The following is a 20,342-nucleotide window of genomic DNA, read 5'->3' on the forward strand; positions in this document are numbered from 1 at the left end:
TTTTGAAAATAGTGCTATTGTGAACAGACCCAAGCCACCAAATTAGTCAATTATAGTGTAGGGGAGCAAACTGCCTGGACATTGATAGAAAATTAGGACTTCTTATTTCCAAATAATTCTCCAACATTTTTTTCCTCCAGATGAAGTTGTTGGGATATGCATGCAGTCTATTGCCCCAATGATGCCTGGGAATCCAGCAATCCCAAAAAATTCTTCTTCCATTCTCACAAATTCCTTTCTTCCACTAGGAAATTGTATGAATTCTTGGTACAGCTTTGCATTGCAAAATGGGACCTTTAAATTAGACTGCTTGATTTACTAACTCTAAGTAGTTCACCAATTACTATGTATCTGCAAAAACTTTTAAATCTCAGGAGCTTCATAGCTTCCTCTTACCTAATTACATAAATGTATATTGCAACTTGAGGCAGGTTAAATGACTGTCAGCTACATAAAATAAACCTCAATGTGAAAATAAAAAAAGTCAATTAACCTCATTCAGACCATAGTTTGTTAGGTTATTTACAATGCCCTGTAAAATACTTTAATGAGACACAATCAAGACTGCATTTTAAGATATACTGGAGCAATGCATTTAGAAATTTCAAAATTTATTTTCAACATAAATATCAAGAGTCAATTGGTAACCACTGCTATCATTGAATTATTCCCACCACCATTGAATTATGATGAAAAATAGATCTGAAGGATATTATATTGCCAAGAAGAATTTATAAATATGTATATAAAAGGTTGGTAAGAATTTCAATCGCCTAAATCAGGTGCTCCCTAGGGAACTAGCAACTGACCTACCAGCTACATTTGGTATCTTATTATTGTTTAGTGAGAAGTCTATCGCAATACATAATTGCAATAATCTGTATTATTCATTTTAATAACAGTCTAGCTACTAGCTATGTGATGAGCTACACTTTTAGGTGTACATAATTATTTCCATGCCTAACACTAATCAACTCATACTAGCATTACAAAGGTCCTAGCATCAACAAATTCCAACAACAATTTTTTATTTTTATTTTATTCACTTGTATTTTATAATGATAACATGTTAGGATTGTAGACCAAATAAAGAAAGAGATTGCTCCACTTTCATGCTTTTATTTTAAAAGATAATCCTTAACTTAATTTCCGAACATGCATACAGAGGATGGTTATGATAGAATGATAACAATAATGACACAACAAAATAAACTAATCAAGTATATTTTATTATACTAACAAAGCTGTAGTATATATCAAGCTATAATTGATGTGTGAACAATGTAGCGTGTTAAAATTTATACTTCCCATATCTAAATTGTTGTGAACCATCACATGCTACAGTTAAACAACAGTTTTATATTAACACAATTCATGAATTTGCACCCACGATCTTACCTCACATCACACACTGACACCTATTTATCACTTCCTTATACTAGGAGCGACAAAATCATCATGCCCAAGAACTCATGTAAAATAAATTGTGATATACATCCAACAGCAGTAGACATTACTAAAAAACAATTTAATGTCATTGATACATAATATACTTCATTTAAGATTATGGTTTAAAATCTCTAATTTGCATTCCAATATCTTATTAATACCACAGCTGCAAATGTAATGTATGCAATTAAATTGTCGATGCCATGATTTTACACCTTAATGTATTCATTACTAAGCTGAGTATTCAATTGGTAGTTAGGAAAATTAATAGGATTCCTTCACTGGTTTATGATTAGCCATTTATCTAACTTTTACATAACATTGTGGGTTATGTGACCCCCTCACCTACATCACCTTCATTAAGTAAGATATTTTAAAGTGCACTACTATACATTAATCATCTTTAGGATACAATTAAAAAAACACTATTACCAGTTTGCTCCAAATCCTGTGCAGCAGTGTTATCTAAGTACATCACCTAGATGAATATGACTGACACCTGACCGTGTATAATGAGTAAGACTACATCGTTCATTACTTCTTATCTCTTGACCATTAATTAATAAAATCTACCCAGAATTTGTAGTACCACAATATAGTATAAACATACTGCAATACCATTATCTTCGGTTACCTTAAAAATCGTGAACTATTTTCATATTTGCCACAGTTAAAATAACCACTAAAGGTTATATTAAGTTCACTAATTAAATTTCTAATTAACATGTGTCATCTCCAACATCACCGAAAGGCCAACATCGATCAAGCGAAGGTTAAGGTACACATAATTTTGAAATTACCTTTTCAATGGTTTTGATTTGTATGACCATTACACTTGATTTACATACATGAAACTAAAATTTAAAAGTGAACTCCTTATGTAAGCTGAGGTACCAAAATGCTTATCTTGAAATCGAGGTTAACTTATGTACTTAAGTGGAAACTTGACGCGACTATTGTCATACAAACAGTATAATTCTACATGCTATTTACTCTAACAGCAGCACTGATATTAATACTAGCTAATATAGTAAATTTCTTTCCTCAAGATAATATCCTTCAAACAAACAACTTGAAATTTAACGTTACAAACCTTCGCAACTACTGACCGATTGAACTACCATTTGATTCCATGGAAGTATACTTTATATTATATACTATTACCACACACATAGCAGTTATAATAAAACGTATGATGTAAATACAAAACCATCAACGAAACAAGAACAACAGTAGGAATATCTTCCAACAACATACCGGTGTCTTCATAAACAACGTCAAACTCAGCGTTTCGATATTCGTTACTCTCATGTTGAAAACCCGCTAAATTTAAATACCGTGTGTTCAAGCCACTCAATTTAACTGCAGGCTTTCCGTTACGTAGAATCTCGGAGCTATTAAAAGCTGTTCCACGGGTGATATGGATGATTCCTTCTGTTTCCTTTGTCCTGTTATGAATACGCTCTAGGACGAAATCAACGGCAGGTTTGGATAATCTAAATTTCATTTTTAAACTCCTTATTCTTCGTATATATCATACGCATTTACTTCCAAAGACCTGTGGTGTGCACGTAAGTTGAAATAACCTATAATTATATCAAAATCCTCGTCAGATGATGACAATACGTCGGCCATCTTGGTTGATCATGGCTTGATCAAAGAAAATCCACGATCAACTTGATCAAGGATGTTGATCCCCGATTAGCGCTGATTGTCGTTGGTGAAACTCAATCAGCGTGATTTGAGATTATTTGTACGGTTGATCCAAGATCAAGCGTTGATCGGCGTTGGTGAAATCGGCCCTTAGCCTTCGAAACGTCAGTGCAGAAAAACCCTTGGACCCGGCTGGAAACCCGAGAACTCTTCCGCCAGACTTTTAATACCACGGATCCTGGTAAGTGTTCATTCAAATTAGAGCAGTCCTAAAACAAGCTCATATCGAACGGTTCGTAAAATGCTTCAGCATTAGTAACTATTGCACGATAATATAATATTGATAAAAAGTGTTAATATGCATTATTGCTTAATATATCAGGTTCATCTTTTTGACATCCCATATAATTATGAGGTCCTGTGCGTAGACAACTCGACGGTATACGTATCGCATGGAGCTGGTTATTCCAAATTTTACTGATCAGTGCTGACAAATAACATCAAACTGAACAGAAACCGATTGCGGTAAGTGGATAATTAGAACCGCAAGACTCGTCAAGAATAAAAATTAATGGTTCACTTCCACAAAGACCAACACAATTTTCGTCGAAGTTACCGAAGTTTTTTTTTATAAGGATAAACCGAATTATCACACAGCTAAGCATAATACAGTTATGTACCGCTTTAGCCAGTCAGCCATGAGATCACATCGGCGCATGACGACAACCTTCGCTTTATCACAATTTATTCACAGGTTGTGTAACTGACGCAATCTGATCAACGGTCTTAAATGTTTTCAAACTGCGTGTAATCAATTTTCTCTCACTAAAGAGATGTCTACAGTGAAGTGAAGGTAAACAGTTTTCAATGGAGGAAGTTCCTGATGTTAATAGGGTGGTTTCCTATTATTTTTTTATTGCCTAAATCGAAAGATTATTACTCCTGGAGTACGTATTTCGCGCTTTTAGATTTTTAAATGACGATATCTATTTTTCGCGATTAAATGAAAAGTGAAAAATTTCAAGCGCGCAAAAACGCGACGCGTAAGTAGGAAAGTCCGTGCGCCGCATTTCTGGTTCCCCCTCTCTCCTTGTGAAGTGACCTTGATCGAGGCTCTGAGCGCTGATAGGACGCAGGATGCTAGCGGATAGCTGAGTACCTTCCTGTCTGGTATCGCATGGCTTAAAAAAGGTTTATTAATACCTTATCAAGCGAAGAAAACTTTCCGACCTTAGCCAGTTTTAATAGGTGATTATTAAGACATGTTTCCCTGAGCTCTGTGCCTCATGCATGCATTGGTAACCTCAGACGATGTATAACTCCTATCCTCTCGTGTAGAAACTAGGTCCCTGTGACGTCACGCGGAGCGGAATCGCATGGGCGCCAATCTGGCCTTTTTCAAATGAGGATAAAATTTGACCCTTGCCATTCGTCTAAACCGGTATTTCAAAAACCAAATAATTTGTGTATTATGAATACACTAATGGTGGGCAACGAATCGCAATCAATGCCTATCGTTTTCTTTGATGAAGGAAACTACCCTATTGCGATAACACCAACGAACTAGTGAGAATAACTTACTATCACGGTTCAGAGTGAGCAAAAATATTCGACCATTAAGTTCTTTATAACGTTAATGGTATACATTCAATTCCACATTAATGCTTAGTATACAAAACCAGGTATTTACGACGGTAACTTTCAACCAGCGTAATGGGCTCATTCGCTGTTTTATGGGGATATTGATAGAGGGTAAAAAAGTACAGATATCCGTATATTTCCGTTTCTCGATTCGTCGCCCACTTCTCAGATTAATTGCAGCTACATATCGATGGCGTTAACTCTTTTGCATATAAGTTGATGACATCACGAACTCATGCCGATAAGATCACCGCTTCTTCGTATCGCAATCGGGCCAACGCGGTTCCTTATAGTATTCATTATTGAGAAATATTCACACCCTAAATGTGGGATTCTCCCAGAAAGAGTAAAATACTAGGAACTCTAATGACGTCATTAACTCATGAAAAGTGGGCGGCAACTTTCACGATTTTTCATTTTAAAATTATGCGAAGAATAAATATGGAAGAAAATTGAGAGAAAGAATAAATAAATAAGTTTTTGGAAAACTTTTGGAACTTAAAGCGATTTCGAAAAGATATAATGCCGCAAGAGCCTAGTTCGAAATAATGAATCATTCAATGACTCATCTATGTGAGATATGAGCGTGAAGAAAAACATAATATGCACAATTTCACACTTCATCTTCAATAGAAGCAATGCGAGCCACATATCATGTAGACAAAACCAATCGTCCAAAAAATATGGTGAATTCAGGTCGAGCATAGTGATTGAAGTAAGTTCCAGGGTAAAAAACTCACAATTCAGGAGATAAATGACAACAACTTCTAGTATTAAGGGTCGATATCGAAGCATAATCACAAATATATGAAAATTTAGCTAATAACTATAACTGTAACCTAAAAGTGGAATGTAAAAAAAATCATCGTGCCATAAAGGCACTGGCAAAGACTTCAAGCATCATGATTTATATAAGAATGGTCGGTTTCGGCGATAGCACGGCAATGGGACAGTAATAATATAATGTTACTGATAATAATACATATATTACATATAAATAACACAAAGAAACGAATACGTGACTGCATGTAGCGAGTAGAAGGATTAATGGGCCTAAGAAAAGAAAAAAAAGCAATTTATGACACTCACTAACTTCAATGAGTCGATTAAAGTAAAATAAATCGCGGGACGAGACAAAATTGGTCAAATCCTCATGAGTTAATGACACGTTAAAGACCATAAGACTTTTCGCGATAAAGATAACTGAACCCAAGCACTGCATATAAAAGAAAAATAATATCCGCCATCAGCGTCGAGAAGTAATCCGAAACCAGTTATTTCCAGATACTCGAAGTGCCATATGGGTGAGATAGGCCCTTGAAATTCACGACAACACTTTATAATACCAGCAGGATCTAATAAGGCCACTTTCATCTCAGAATGCTTCCATGAATAGTTTTCAGCTGATAACAGTAACACAGATAATACACAATGACATATGCCTTTATGCAGAGCTTCGTTACCAAGAACTTTGAGAGTTGAAAATTTATAGCGGGCGACGTCATTTATGGCAGCTTCAGAATAGACTTTTGATTCCCTGGCATTGATAATTATAATTTTTTGCAAAATAAAACAAGGCCCGAATAAAAAAATCCTTTTGTAGCCACACTAAGGAAAAACACAGTAACTCTTCGTTTAAAAAATTCACAACAGCAGTGAATTTTCCCTCTGAAGATAAAATATTGAAGTAGAAATAAAAAAAATGGCAATAGATTAATTGTAAATAAAAATAGAAAAAAATTGCGATTTTTTCCCATTAGGATTTTCGCAAAATTTTTGCATAATTTTCATACGTCTTTTGATATCGCATATAACATGCATCATTAAAAAAAAGCCGTTTAAACCAGTGAAAACCGGGATTCCAAGGGTTGACATAAATGACGAAAGATAGAGTTGATTGATTCCCACCATTTATCAAGTTTAATATCATTAGTTGAAATGAAAGCCATAATTAGCCTCCACCTGGTTACACTATTTACCGCTAGAATGACAACCTAGAAAATTGAAGAAGAAACCAAGTCTGACCTGAAGTCCGAATAACACATTCGATACAAGGATATCAAGGATGAAATCACACAGTCATCCCAAATGAAGGAACATCTGAACATGCGAGGATAGAGCTCTTCAGCTTCTCATACCAAACAATGATTAGGGACTTCCTTTCCCCGGGCCACCTCGCCTTTGAGTATATTTGGAATTGTCCGAACGCTTCGCGCGAGATTTGAACCTAAGACCCTCCAATCAGTAGCCCAATGCTATATCGACTGGCTTACCATGCTCCCGCTTTTTGCAGTGAAATGATGAAGTTGATATTTTTGGAAGCCAATCGGTGACGAGAGTTACGATGCTAGAAATTATTGACATAATATCTGAACAATAGAAAACGAACGAGAAAGATAAAATATTGCCTAGCCTGTTTTCTGAATAACATGTGGGGGGAAGATGTGGAACGTTTAAGTATGCCAATGTATATGAGATTAAATATTTTACTCCTATTTGCCGAGATACTTTTTCAAGGTGATACAGGCCCTAAACTTGGATATTTATCTTTGATTTTTAAAGGCAGTATTCTACCCAGACTATCTTTCTTTCTTTAACCTTAAGAGCTTGAAAAGCAGTATGCATGTATGTACAGGAATATGATTATGGTACTGAGAATAGCCATTAATTGCTTTTGGGCTTATTCGTGGGTCATAAGCATTAATCTTGGACAAAACAAATAATGACGCTGATAAAATACGTGAGAGAAACACATCATAAAGGGGAAATGTAAGTAATATAAGCGATATAATTCCAGGTAAGTAAGGTAAGCGATATAATTCCACGAAATCTGACAGCGAGAATGATGATTACAAAGACGACAGAAAAATTTCCACGCCAATATCTTTATAATGCAATTCAAGGCCTATCAACAGATTATTACCGACAGAGTGTCTACGAGGAAAGATTCATGGAGAAAAGACTCGCCACGAAAATATTACATTGATAAATATTTTGGTAATCACTGATAGGGACAAAATTATCGAGACGCTAAGGCGATAATAAAAGAAAAAGCAATTGGGTCCCACGCATTCATGGACATGTTACGGTTCTTGCGAAAAAGGAAGGGCATGGCGGATGGTTTTAATTTGATTTATGCATATTGGACGTTTCACATAATGAAACATCCAACGTTACCGGCCTCGGTGGCGGCGGCGTAAAGTCAAATAATAAAAAGTTATACATAATCATGATAAAATGGGATTATGAATGCTAACTAAGCTTCAAATCAAGTAAAACACGTAGATGTAATTGTAGCTGAGTGATGAAGTTATTTACCGCCAATCCTAGTATACACTCAGAATTTGTAATAAATCTCTTATTCTTCATTTCAAGTTGTCAATAAAATTTGCAAGCCTTGAAATTGTGATTTAAAAAAATGTTAAATTCAGTCTAGAGACACGAAATCATGTCTCCAAACAGATATGCCCCTAAAATTAGATATAGGAAAAAGAGACAATAAATTCTAAACCGTCGTTATTAATATTTTATTTTACATTTATCAGGACACCATTTACCACAATCATTCAAAAAAGAGACTCAATTCATAGCAAAATCTGAAACCCACGCGAAAACACCTGAAACACCCAAATGTTCCTCATACCATCTGATCAAGTCAAATGAGCTTTCGCCCATCCTCGAACCAACAAAATTACCGAGCGTATCCCACAAATCCTGCTCTGTCAACACGCGCTGACTCAACAAGCGATAAAAGACGATCGTACACAAACGTAGAATATGAAAATATTCCAAAGAGATAAGCGCGTTTGAAGCCATAGGTTGGGAAAAAATACATCCCGCGATAAAGGTTGAACTATGGTTCAGCAAATAATAAATCTCATCGACCGCATGAGGAGTAATAATACACGACTGAAGAGTTAAAAATAGAATGAATCATTAACAGTAATTATAATGCTTAAAAAATGATAAATTTGAATCGTATAATACATATCACCATTGGGAAATTTCTACGCCGACCAGTTTAAAGGTGAAATATGACGTTATCGGTTTATTAGTATTATTTTAAAAATTAATGGAGAATTATATTGGCGCAAAGGTTCCGTATCACTTCACATTAGAAGATTAATAAATATAACGAATCATTAACTACCAATATAGTACGTAATTAACCATCAATGTGAACCATTTAATATAAGGCATCTCACCATGGGCAAAATTATTCGCTGACCACTTAGAATAACATGACAATCGACGATTTTGGTTAACTACTATTATTTAAAAGAATAGTGAAAAGTTTGCGTAGCACTGCTTACTAGGATTCGTAAAATTAGAAAATGCAATTTCAATAATAATTTTAGGATTTCCTTTGCAGATTTCTTGACAGTTTGATCAAATGATTAAAAAATAACCTCGCCTGGCAAACGTACGATAAAGTATCCTCAGAGAATAGGCTAAGGATTAACACAATTAACGGACAGCATCCTTCCTTTAATTCACCAGCAACAATGGAAACAAAAAGAAATGGCCCTGCAAGTCTTTTCATTATTCGACCAAACCCGCAAACAGGGGCGGATTAAGGTCGTTGTTTTGGGGGCACATCATTTTCCGCGGCGCCTTGGTAGTAGACAACACCTCTTGGCGATATTGCGTGAGAGGTCTAAAGTCTGATATGCATAAACAAGTGGGTTTTAGATACCATACATTTTTTAAAACATTGTTCTTAAAGCCGGTGATATTTTAAAAAATATTGGAGAGCCAGTCTTAAAGTGTGCCATCGTCTAAATTTTTCCATGAAAACGGGGCAAGAGGCATGAAAATATGTCCCCAAACGGACATGCCATTCGGAATTAGAGATAGAAAAAAAGAGGCCTTAACTTCTAAGTCGTAGATATAATTAATTTTGGATTCATTAGGGCACAACTTTCCACAATCGTTCAAAAAAGAGAATTCATAGAGGGCTCTCATCAGCACATAAGAAACGCACGAGAATTCATCTTAACCCCAATGCTACACTGTCAAAACCTCTTAATCCTCCATGACATTTAAGTAATTAACAAAAAAAATGTGAAAAATAAGTACCTCGTTCATTTTTTGTCATCCCAAGCAATCACTTGACCTCTAAATTTTACGTACATTCAGGCATTATCGCCAACTTGCGCGTAACTAGTTCACGTCTTCATGCCATTCTAATTATATCGCATAAGATATCGTCACGGCCCTCATTACACGCGTGGCAGTTCCGCGAAATTGCTCCCGGAAAACTGAATCTTACATCATCCAGGCGCAAGCATAGTGAGAGTTATGATGGGTCTGAAGACACTTCCAAATTCCACTCGAAGTCCAATAGGACAAGATTTCGTAGCCGGCTGAGTAGTGGCAAAAGGTCGCTATATAACTCAGAATACAAATTTAGTTAAAAAGTAGTGTCAACATAATGTATTTTAGATGAACTTAATATCTTATTCCATTACAAATAATAAAATATCACTCTATATTACTAATGCGCAGAATCTAGTACCTACTCGACATTTTAATCCTTTCAAATGGAACCATCTTCATTTTGTACCGAGCTTCAGCCGTCACTTTTTGGTAGTCAATAGCACTTGAACAAGATACAATTTGTACCACTCCATAATTATTTTACTACCCATGCGGTTTCAACAATTTTAGAGCAATTAAAAAAACTCACAAGGGTATCATGAAAATAGCACTGAACAGTTGAAACCGGTTGAGTAATGAAATAATTGTGGAACGGTACGAAGTCTACTTTTTCAAGAACCACATTTAACTCGAGGACACCATATATTCCTGAAACCATGGTCGGACAGAAAAAATAACATTGCGGAAAAAGTACATTTTTTATTCCTTAAAATCCTACGATAAAGGATTTCCACCAAGTTACGCCCGCTTCTATTAATTATACTCCTATTCTATTAAAAAAATAGTTACATTAAATTCATGCATTTAGCGTGTTGTGCGTTAGTTACAACAAACGAAGTCCTGACGGAGGCGCTGGAACGTGAAATTGAGAAGGTGAAGGCGAGACCGGCTTCACGTGGTTTCAACCGGAGCATGATATCAGCAAGAAATGTCGCGTATAGGAAACTGGATCTCTGAATGACTTGGCTTATTGTGGCTGGCTCTCGCGAGTGTCAACACCCCAGGTGCTATTCCGGCCGGCCGGCGCGACGAAAGGTAAAACCCGTAAAACCTATATTAGATCCTCTGGATCACTCTTTATGGACACAGAAACGTATAGCCTACAAAGAAATCGTACACACATAAAAAAAGAATGTGCATTCAACTCTTCAATGTGATGAAATACATCTAGGCCATAGACAGGAATAATTTCCAGGGGAATCTTCATTGTTTTTAAAAATTTGATTATTTCACTAGGAGGGTAGAATGCATTGCAGGGGATTTAAAACGAGGTGTTCATCTAATTAATTACTATATCACATTTCAATAACGAATATCATTGAAAATGTATGTATCAATTCAGGAATAAGGAATAGCATTGAAAATGCATGTATAAATTCAGTACCTAATATATATTTTCCAAAAATATCGAGTGGGAGGGGGATGAATAGTTTATTTGAGAGGGGAGGGGGGGCAAAGGCCCAATAGGTCGAGCGTTGGACCCCAAATTTGGATATTTTTCATACCTATTTCGGCGGCGGTTTGTGGGCTAATCAACAATTCTCATAGCGTGTCCTTAACAATGACAGATGATGTCAGTGACAACGTTTCGAAGGTTTAGTTTAAATTCTGCGATGATGTTACACTATTACCAATCGTTCTTACTTTTGCGTGTGGAGATACGGACCAGAGGATCTTGGGTTTGAACCCAGAGAAGCCTCGGTGCACGCAAGACAAACGTCTTCGAATTAAATCACGGTCAACATCGCATATGGCATATGGAAAGAAACTAGTTACCCCATGAAAGTGATCTTTTCATACGCCATGGACTTAGCTCCAGGTGAACTCCACCCTCGCTCATTCAACCAGCCTCCAAGTTCCGAATGCGTTCGTAACGCTGAATGAGTAGCTCATGGGAACTTGATAGAAGAGGCTTCAGTCGGCCCCGTAGAGGTTCCATTTATGCAGCCACTTCTGGACGCTATTTTATCTGTTTCCTATAATATTCGCACCGTGGCGATGATTGACGAGCGACAAATTTATTCTAAATATTTGCAATAGTGCATATGCACTCGCGAGGCAAAGTAGTGAAACGGTATGAACTTCACACATTATATCATAATGAATCCATATCGGTTAACAGCCCCAATTTTAAAGCAATTACGTAAGTGCAATGTATGTTTTTTTCCTGGCGAACAATGGCAGTGAAGATTTCTCTGGTCTCACACTGGGTAAGGTCCACCATATCTCCTTCGACGTTTCGAAGTGCAACTCGTCCATCGTCCTCGTCCTCCAATCCTTGGGTTCCTGAATCCCTGAGGGCGATGGGCGAGTTGCATATCGAAACATCGAAGGAGATATGGAGGACCTTACCAGTGCTGTAGTTGGGCCGGTACGGCGTACCCCCTAAAATCCAAATTCGTTATGAGCGTACCGGTTAAAATACCTTCGCGGCCAGATGTATACTACATGTTCAGCTGTTGGAATTTTCGGTGAGTACCGCCTTAATTTTTTTCCAACTACAGCACTGGACCTTACCCGGTGTGAGACCCGAGAAATCTTCACTGCCATTGTTCGCCGGGAAAAAACAGGCATTAAACTTAAGTAATTGTTTTACAACTGGGGCTGTTAACCGATATGGATCCGTTATGATATAATGCGTGAATTTCATACCGTTTCACTACTTTTCCTCGCAAGTGCAAATGCATAATAATAGTTACTCTAAAAGACTATCCGAAAGGAGTATTAAGTCGAGAGTTGTTTTAAACCAATATTAGGATTGATGACTGATGGTGATGATGAGCCCTAATAATAGGCGGATCTAGGCAGGGGGGCGAGGGGGCACGTGCCCCCCCCCCCCCCAGATCCTTAAAAAACTGTGCAAAATTTTTAATACGGTCCCATTATCATTGCGCTCGTTTTGTATTACCAGGTATCCGTGTGCCCCCCCCCCCCCCAGAAAGAAATCCTGGATCCGCCCCTTGTCCTAATTATAACTTGTTTCCCCGAGAAATTCAGATCGTTCTGGCGCTAGCGACGCAAGTGGACACCACAGAAAATCCATCTAAAGGAGCGGTGGGTCAAAACACATCCAGAGGCCAAACAGGGAGTAATATTCATGAAGTCGCTAATACATCCTCAACTGAGATAATGGGCGTTATAATAATTTCCAGAACATTCTCTGATAACTAGTGGCAATGAATTGAAATGAAACCCTAAAATTATATAACGCGATTCTTATCGATATGAAGCATCCCAAAATAACATTTAACAGAAGAAAGCGGATTCTGATGCCGGCATTCTATCGCGAGTGGTTATCCAGAACGAAACAAAAAAAAGACACGTATACGAGTTACGGAGGTTCAACCTGGTGAGCGGGACCGTCGGAGATAAGGCTAAAAATGAGACAGCCGGGAAAAAACATAAAGAGCGGGCCGTTTCAATGTCTTTGGCCGGACGATGACTGGGCAAAAGCAGAAATGATACCACGAATATTAAAATAGAGAGTTCTCCTACGGGCCACCACATGAGTTGTCACCCACCGCGCATATCAATGGATTTTAAAAATAGCCGCCACTTGCATCGCTGGCGAGCGATAAAAAGTTCATACGGAAATTAATTAATTATAATTGGGGCTACTAACTGAAACTCAAATTTGAGATGATATAATATTTCGAATACTTTGCAATGCTTTGAAAATATTCGGCAAAATAACCGAGGGTATAGAACCAGACTAAGGGCATTTTCACAAGCACCAATAATCTAGTTAATTTGATTCCGAGTTTACTTGACGATGAAGGACATCGATCTCGATTGATGATTTATGAGCTGCGTAACAGGGGAGACATCTAGTGGTAATTGCCACATTACATTAAATACTTTGGTACAAAAGGTAAAATAAGGAATACGATGCAGATTATTTTTAACTTGCCAATGACTGCTAGATATCCTCCATTGGAGGTAGTATGTAAATTGTCTTATTATATCGTTGTCCTTGGTCAGTATTGTCACTTTCAAACATGCCATACGCATGTAGATTGGCTGGCATCGGTGGCGGTGGGAGAAATTCCTCGCCTGCCAAGGTCGCGGGTTCGTGTCCCGCATGGACAGTTTGCCCCCGTCCAAAGGCATGGTTGTTCGATTACTAGTTATTCTTAACTTGTAGAAAACCCCGAAAAAGGCAAATGTACGCTGCTTACGGTGGTATGGAAATAAATAAATCGCTGCCTCGCGATAGCAAGTACTCTTTCGCAAATATTAAGACTAAATGGAACGCACTAAAGTAATCGCCCCTTTGCGGATATTTTTGAAAATTAATAAACAAGAGCGAGAAGTGACATTATAAATCAAGCTTCAATGAGACCGACAGGGGTCTCCTCTAAATATAAGGGTCTTCTTAACCTTCTATTTTGATACTTCTAGCTTTCAGTATACTCCTAGAAAATTCTGGCTCTGTGCTGCCAATAAGAGACACTGTTCTTTCGGAGTTGACATTGAAGAAAGAAAACTTTAAACAAACGTAATACAATAGTCGTTTATCAACATGCTTCCATGCAATTTCTGTACTAAAAAAAGAATTATACCTCGCTACAGCAAAAAGACTATTCTTTTATTTTAGAAAGAAAATAGTATGGACACTGTATTTCTTAATTTAAAGACACCGAAAAGAATGTGCGAACGTACGCCTCGAATACTTCCATTAAAATGTTCATGACACAATGGAAATATAAAAACATTCCGTCCGTAGGTTCCATATTCATTAATGCAGCATTGAATCCTGTTTTCACGCTAATATTAAGGACCAATCGATGCCATAACTTTTCGAGCTTTACTATTCCTTCAGAAGTAGCGAGCTCCTTAAAGACAATGTACCACTCGTGCTAGACCGTTTGTATTTTGGCTCAATTTCTTGACGTGCTACTCCTCTTAAATCTAACGCTGTCATCTAAAAATATTTATGATACATCGAGTGCACCAATACCAACATTTAACTATACCTCGAAAATGAAAACTTACCTGACCAAGGGCGTACCCAGGATCAAAACTAGGGGGTGGGGGGGGGGCTGCCGTGGTTGTTCAAGTTGCAGGTAAGATTTAAGCATGGAAAAGGTGAATGAAATCAACATTTTAAGGAAACTGTAACAACTCTTTATTAGTTTTTAAAATTATTTGCTTGAAAAAATATTATTTTCCTTAAAGACATTTGCAATTTTTGCTTCTCGGGGAGGGGGGGGGGAGCTTCCCCATCCTGCCCCTCGCTGGGTATGCCCATGTACCTGACAGTAAAGACAGTTAAAATTTATATGGTAAAGATACGATTGATTACCGACAAAGGCCAACACTTATCTACCTATAAGATGTCAACATTATCGCTTTGGTTTCAATTGAAGTAATCGGCGAGGAAATCAGACCATACGAGCAGGAGTGACGCGTACTCTTAAAGATGGGATAAAACTTAAAGGTCCGTTTTAACGTCCCTCCCTTTATTCGGACGATGACTGGCAAAAGGAGACTTGAAACGCAAACGACATCAAAATCGCGGGTGGGGCGCGGGAATTTAAGGCGTGGAGCAATAGCCAGTGCTGAGAGGCGGAAAAAGGAGGGGTAAAAATGGCGGGAGAGGGGAAAAAGAGTGCGCCGATTCGTCGCCCGGGAAGAGGAACAAGCGACGGTGATTTCTGCACGTTCGCCATGACTCCGCACTGGCCTGGTTGCGACCCTGCCCTGACTTGGCGAGTGACTCGCTGCTTTTTGGCTCACATTTCCAGCGGAGACGTCGAGTGCAGTAACTGTATTGATTCGCGAGCAGACGTCGATGGGCAGGCGGCCGTATCGGACAACGGACTGGAAGCGCGTCGAAAGGTAAGTTCTGTATGATAAACATATAGAGGCCGTTTTACACGGTACACGGAAATGCGCAGTCTGACGTACGTGCGAAGGCGCAATCAAAATTGCGTCGTGTAAAGCGGTGAATTGCCAGAACACATGCGAGAATGCGTGGATGCGAGACGGCAAAATAGCCCCTGTTCTAATTTCGTTCATGCATTCGCGCAATTCCACGCCATTTTAGAAATAAATGCAGCTCTAACCTGCGCAATTCCGTGCCCCGTGTAAAACGGCCTTAAGAGACAGAGAGAGGACGAGCCATTACCAAACCGAGTCCAAGCCATGGTACTATTTCAACCATGTTATTATTAGCGTTCCCAAACCGCAATGTTACCGCAGTCCACCGACTTCGCGAGTTTACTATTTTATTTTTTATTAAGTTATAGCGTTTGCCTGTATATAGTAGTGGGTTTTTAGCATTAAAGCTTACATTTCATGCTAAATTGCTTGAGTTTTTATTACTACTTCTGCGCCCCTTGGAGATCGTGTATGGGTGCCATGGCACCTACTGTAGAAATGCATGTGCTAGTAAACGGAATTTTTTACCATACATTCTCATAAAGAGTTCGATTTTGGAAAGGGTAGAAGGAGAGAGATTTTGCCATGATGAACATGCCCCTGGATTAAGACAACCCTCTACGGTTTGGTTGGGTCTCACACAGTCATTCAGGCGGCATTAGCTACCACTTGAGAAATCCAAAGTGCATAGAAACCTCTAGACAGACGGTAGAACATTAAGGACCTGTTGTATAATGTCTAGTTAGCGTTAACCAGAACATGATACTGTCGTAACCTTAACTCAAAGGTATTTTAAAGTTAATGTCGTGAAAATTAGTTCAGGATAACGGTTAGTTTAGCAGGTGACTTCAAGTGGAAGATATTGTTAACTCTGATTTTTATGCTCCAAAAAAACTTAACTAGACATTATAAAACCGGCCCTAAAAGTTACTTTCAATTTCCACAAGTACAACACATTTCCACAATATGTACAGGTTTTGTGAAAAATTGCCAGTAAGTTTTAATGAGCTGTTACATTAGAAGCCCACCATATTCAGCCTGAAACAACTCTCTCACATCAAAATAAAGTCATGCTTAGATATTTTAGACTGTCATTCCACCATCCTCAGGAGAGTGGCACTTAGTCAACAGTGCTCTCAATGAATACATAAAATGTAAAGATCATGGGATGAGGTTTAAGGCACTTTTCATGAAATTGAGCATCCATTCAATATTCTCATCGAATGCACTTGTGCTTGACAAATGATCAAAAGCTTTCTCAGCAGAAATTTTCATCACAAGATTCACAATTGGTACATCAGGTGTGGTTACAGCTCTCGCTTCAGCCCTAAGAATGAGACCCAGTTGGAGGGTTCGAATGCAGGCTGAGGAACCATATCTGAGGTCAACTGTGGAAAGAAACACTCCAATGGCCGTAACAAACGGCCATTTTTGTTACGGCCATTGGAGTGTTTCTTTCCCCAGTTGAACTTGAGGCCGTAGAGCTCACCTTTTTATCTATCATATCTGAGGTATTATTCAAGTATCTCAAAATTACCCCCGTGATTTTCCTCCTATGTGGTATGCATCAGTTGCATAGGAAACTCCTGAATGTCAGTGTGTGTGTTACTTTGGGTTTCTGAGTATCAGTTCAATTTTCCAAAGACCTTCCATATATTTTTAAGTTAGGGGCAATTACCTTCCAGGGGCCTTTAATCCTGCCTTTAAACGATACTGAGAAATCTAGCTGAAAGAAACAAGCTGCTTGGTCTCAATAATGATATTGTCCACATCTAAATATGTTCTCTAATAAATTACTATCACCAGGTTAACTTGACAAAACTGCATTAAAGCAACAATGAATCCCATTCGAATTCATATTGAGATTACCTTAAGGAAGTGATGAAAATTAAATTAAGATATAACAAAAGTGATTGCCACAGCATTCCAATTGGCTATCTATCTCATAATTCAATCAGACAAAGTGACTTAATACAATACCAGGTAGTAATAATGAACAAAAATTGCTGAAAAAACATTATACACCATTGAGAAGATAAGGGACAAAGGAAATGAGGAAAAATGCTTACTCACCACTTTCGCAATAAGACTCCAACACGGCAGAGTATCTTGAAGCAGTTACATTGTCGAATAGAATGAATAGTAAAAAAATAGCTAATTGGAAGCACAATTATGGGGCAGAACCCTTTAAAAAGTGCAGAGAGTTTATACCATAACACTTAAAACCTATAGCAGTCGTAAAATAGGAAAAATTATAGAATCCATTTTGTAACCCATTCCAACCAAGAAGTGAAAGTAATGGCATGAATCAGAATCCATGCCTAGGTACCTAAAGAAATGGAAGGGGTGGTCATACTAGGGAAAATGTAGATAAGAGAACTACACCAGACAGAGAATTTGATAAAATTTGGAGAGATGAACTGAAGATCAATAAGATTACAAAGGTGCTAGGTTATGTACATTAATGAGTCATGACAAATGGATTACGTAGGCATGCAAGGAGGCAATTGAAGAAGAGGGTTCTTTGAGAGTCTGAGTCAAAATACGTATATATTAGTCATAGAGATGTGAGGGGCAACTAACACATGCGTTGTCAGAGTGACTCAACAATGATAACCTTTCATGGGAATTGCAGTTCCGTGGTTGGCTTCTGATTGACTCCGAAGACTTACACTTCTTCATTGTTTTCACGAGATATTCTTCAAGAAAAAAATCTCAAAATTAACTTATGATGTACTAACGTTGAAACTTGGGTCAAATAAAAAGTTCTTCTAAAATTTTTTGCTGAAAATTACAATTCATTATTCCTATATTTGGCATGATGGATAACCGCGGTTGCATTTTACCCAACCTACAAGCGAGACTACAGGTATAGAGACTAGATACATTATAGAATGCTTGCCTATGTAGCTACATGAATCATTTCAGGAGTATCTATTACTAGTAAAAAAAAATGTTAACAAAATGTGTCCATTTATCTTCACACCCTTACTGCTGATGAGAACCTAATTTGAGAAAAATGAAAATATGACACTCACCCTCATTCACAGCCATATCCATAAACTGGAGTTCTTCATCATTCAGGATGGATGAGAGCAGGCCATCAGCCGATGGTGCAGCCCCAGAACAAGCACCATGGTGAAGCTCCGGAGGAGGGAATGTGGGAGTCACAGGAGCACCACCACTAGGTGAAGAAGCTCCAGACGAAGAGGAGTTCTGCTGAAGAATTCAAAACAACACAGTGAGTTAATAAAGTATTCAAGATAACATTAATTCATGATTAGATACAATAATTACTCTTTGGTACTGACATCATTACCATCAAAAGTCAACAATTCTAAGATTGGTCATTGCAGATCTCCATCCCACTCTCCTTTCTGCTAGCCTTTTCACAGTGACGGTCTTCTCCTTTACATCCTCGATAAGATGTCCCATGTAACTCATTCAGGGCTATCCCTTGCTCAGTGGCGCAGCCAAGATTATCGTTCGGAGGGGGGGTGGGGGCAAAATCAGGGGAAAAAAACAGGGTACAAAGTAGAGGGTTTTAAAATAATTTTAACACTTTTTATAGTTGAAAAAAACTTCATTTGCTAAAGAAATATTTTGTAAATTCATGATTTTTCATTATTTTGTTTTCTTTTATGAAGGAATATAATTTTGTTTTTATATTTCGGGGGAGGTCTGGACCCCCCGGACCCTCCCCCTGGCTACGCCTTTGCCCTTGATCCTCTTCCTATCAACCTGCCATTTCATCATCATGAATGATCAAAAATCCTAGAGATTGGTTTGACACAACTCTCCACTCCATACTCCCATCAGCTAATCTTTTGACACTTAAGTATTTATTCTCTTTCACATCCTTCTTTAACTGTTCCACATATTTTGTTTGAGGTCTTCCTTTTCCATTCTTGCTATCTACTTGTCCCTCGATGATTGTCTTCATCAGGCTATCATGTCTCAAATATGGCCTGTAAGGTTAGTCAATCTTCTTGTCAAGGTTTTCATGAGGTTTCTCTTATCTCCATCTCTAGTTATCCTTCTTCCCAAATAGCAGAATTAATCCACCTCTATCAGTTTTTTTTCCCTATTTTAATGTTTTATGTACTTCACTTCTTCACATCTGCTTCATACTAATATCTTGGTTTTCCAATCCATTTGTTCACCTGTCCTTTGACAATTATTTTTATCAAGATTGTTTACATCTCATTGTACGGCTACCTAGGTGTTCCCGTCTTTTCCTTGGAATTTTTAGAAGGCTTCTTTTCTCCTATTTTTCTTAGCCCTTCCTAAATACTTTCTCAGTCCCTTCATTATGTTCCCTTCATAATTTTTCCATAGCACCACATTTCAATGCTACCACCCTTGATTTCACTCCAGACTTCCACTGTCATTGCCCAAGCGTACCTCACACACAAAAATATGCTCCACATGTAGCAAATTGTTTCCTTAAATCTTTGCTTGTATTCTCAGCTGTAAGTGGATTATTCTTTCCTAGAAGGCCCTCTTCACTTGAACTACAATATACAGAAATAATATTTAACACACTCTACACGCAA

The 20,342-nt window shown here is 37.9% G+C and overlaps 1 protein-coding gene across 4 annotated transcripts in view; it reads right to left on the reverse strand.

The window, feature by feature from the left end:
• The window catches only part of LOC124164198 (segmentation protein cap'n'collar), a 458,815-nt gene that overhangs the window by 21,542 nt on the left and 416,931 nt on the right, over positions 1–20,342 (reverse strand). For 3 of the 4 annotated variants that reach the window (XM_046541418.1, XM_046541416.1, XM_046541419.1), the window contains one exon: positions 18,825–19,005. In XM_046541418.1, the coding sequence (XP_046397374.1) occupies positions 18,825–19,005 (181 nt within the window). The remainder of the gene's footprint in view (positions 1–18,824; positions 19,006–20,342) is intronic. The other variant, XM_046541417.1, reaches the window with a different exon arrangement.

The sequence above is a fragment of the Ischnura elegans genome, chromosome 8 (assembly GCF_921293095.1).
Source record: "Ischnura elegans chromosome 8, ioIscEleg1.1, whole genome shotgun sequence".
Taxonomy (NCBI): domain Eukaryota; kingdom Metazoa; phylum Arthropoda; class Insecta; order Odonata; family Coenagrionidae; genus Ischnura; species Ischnura elegans.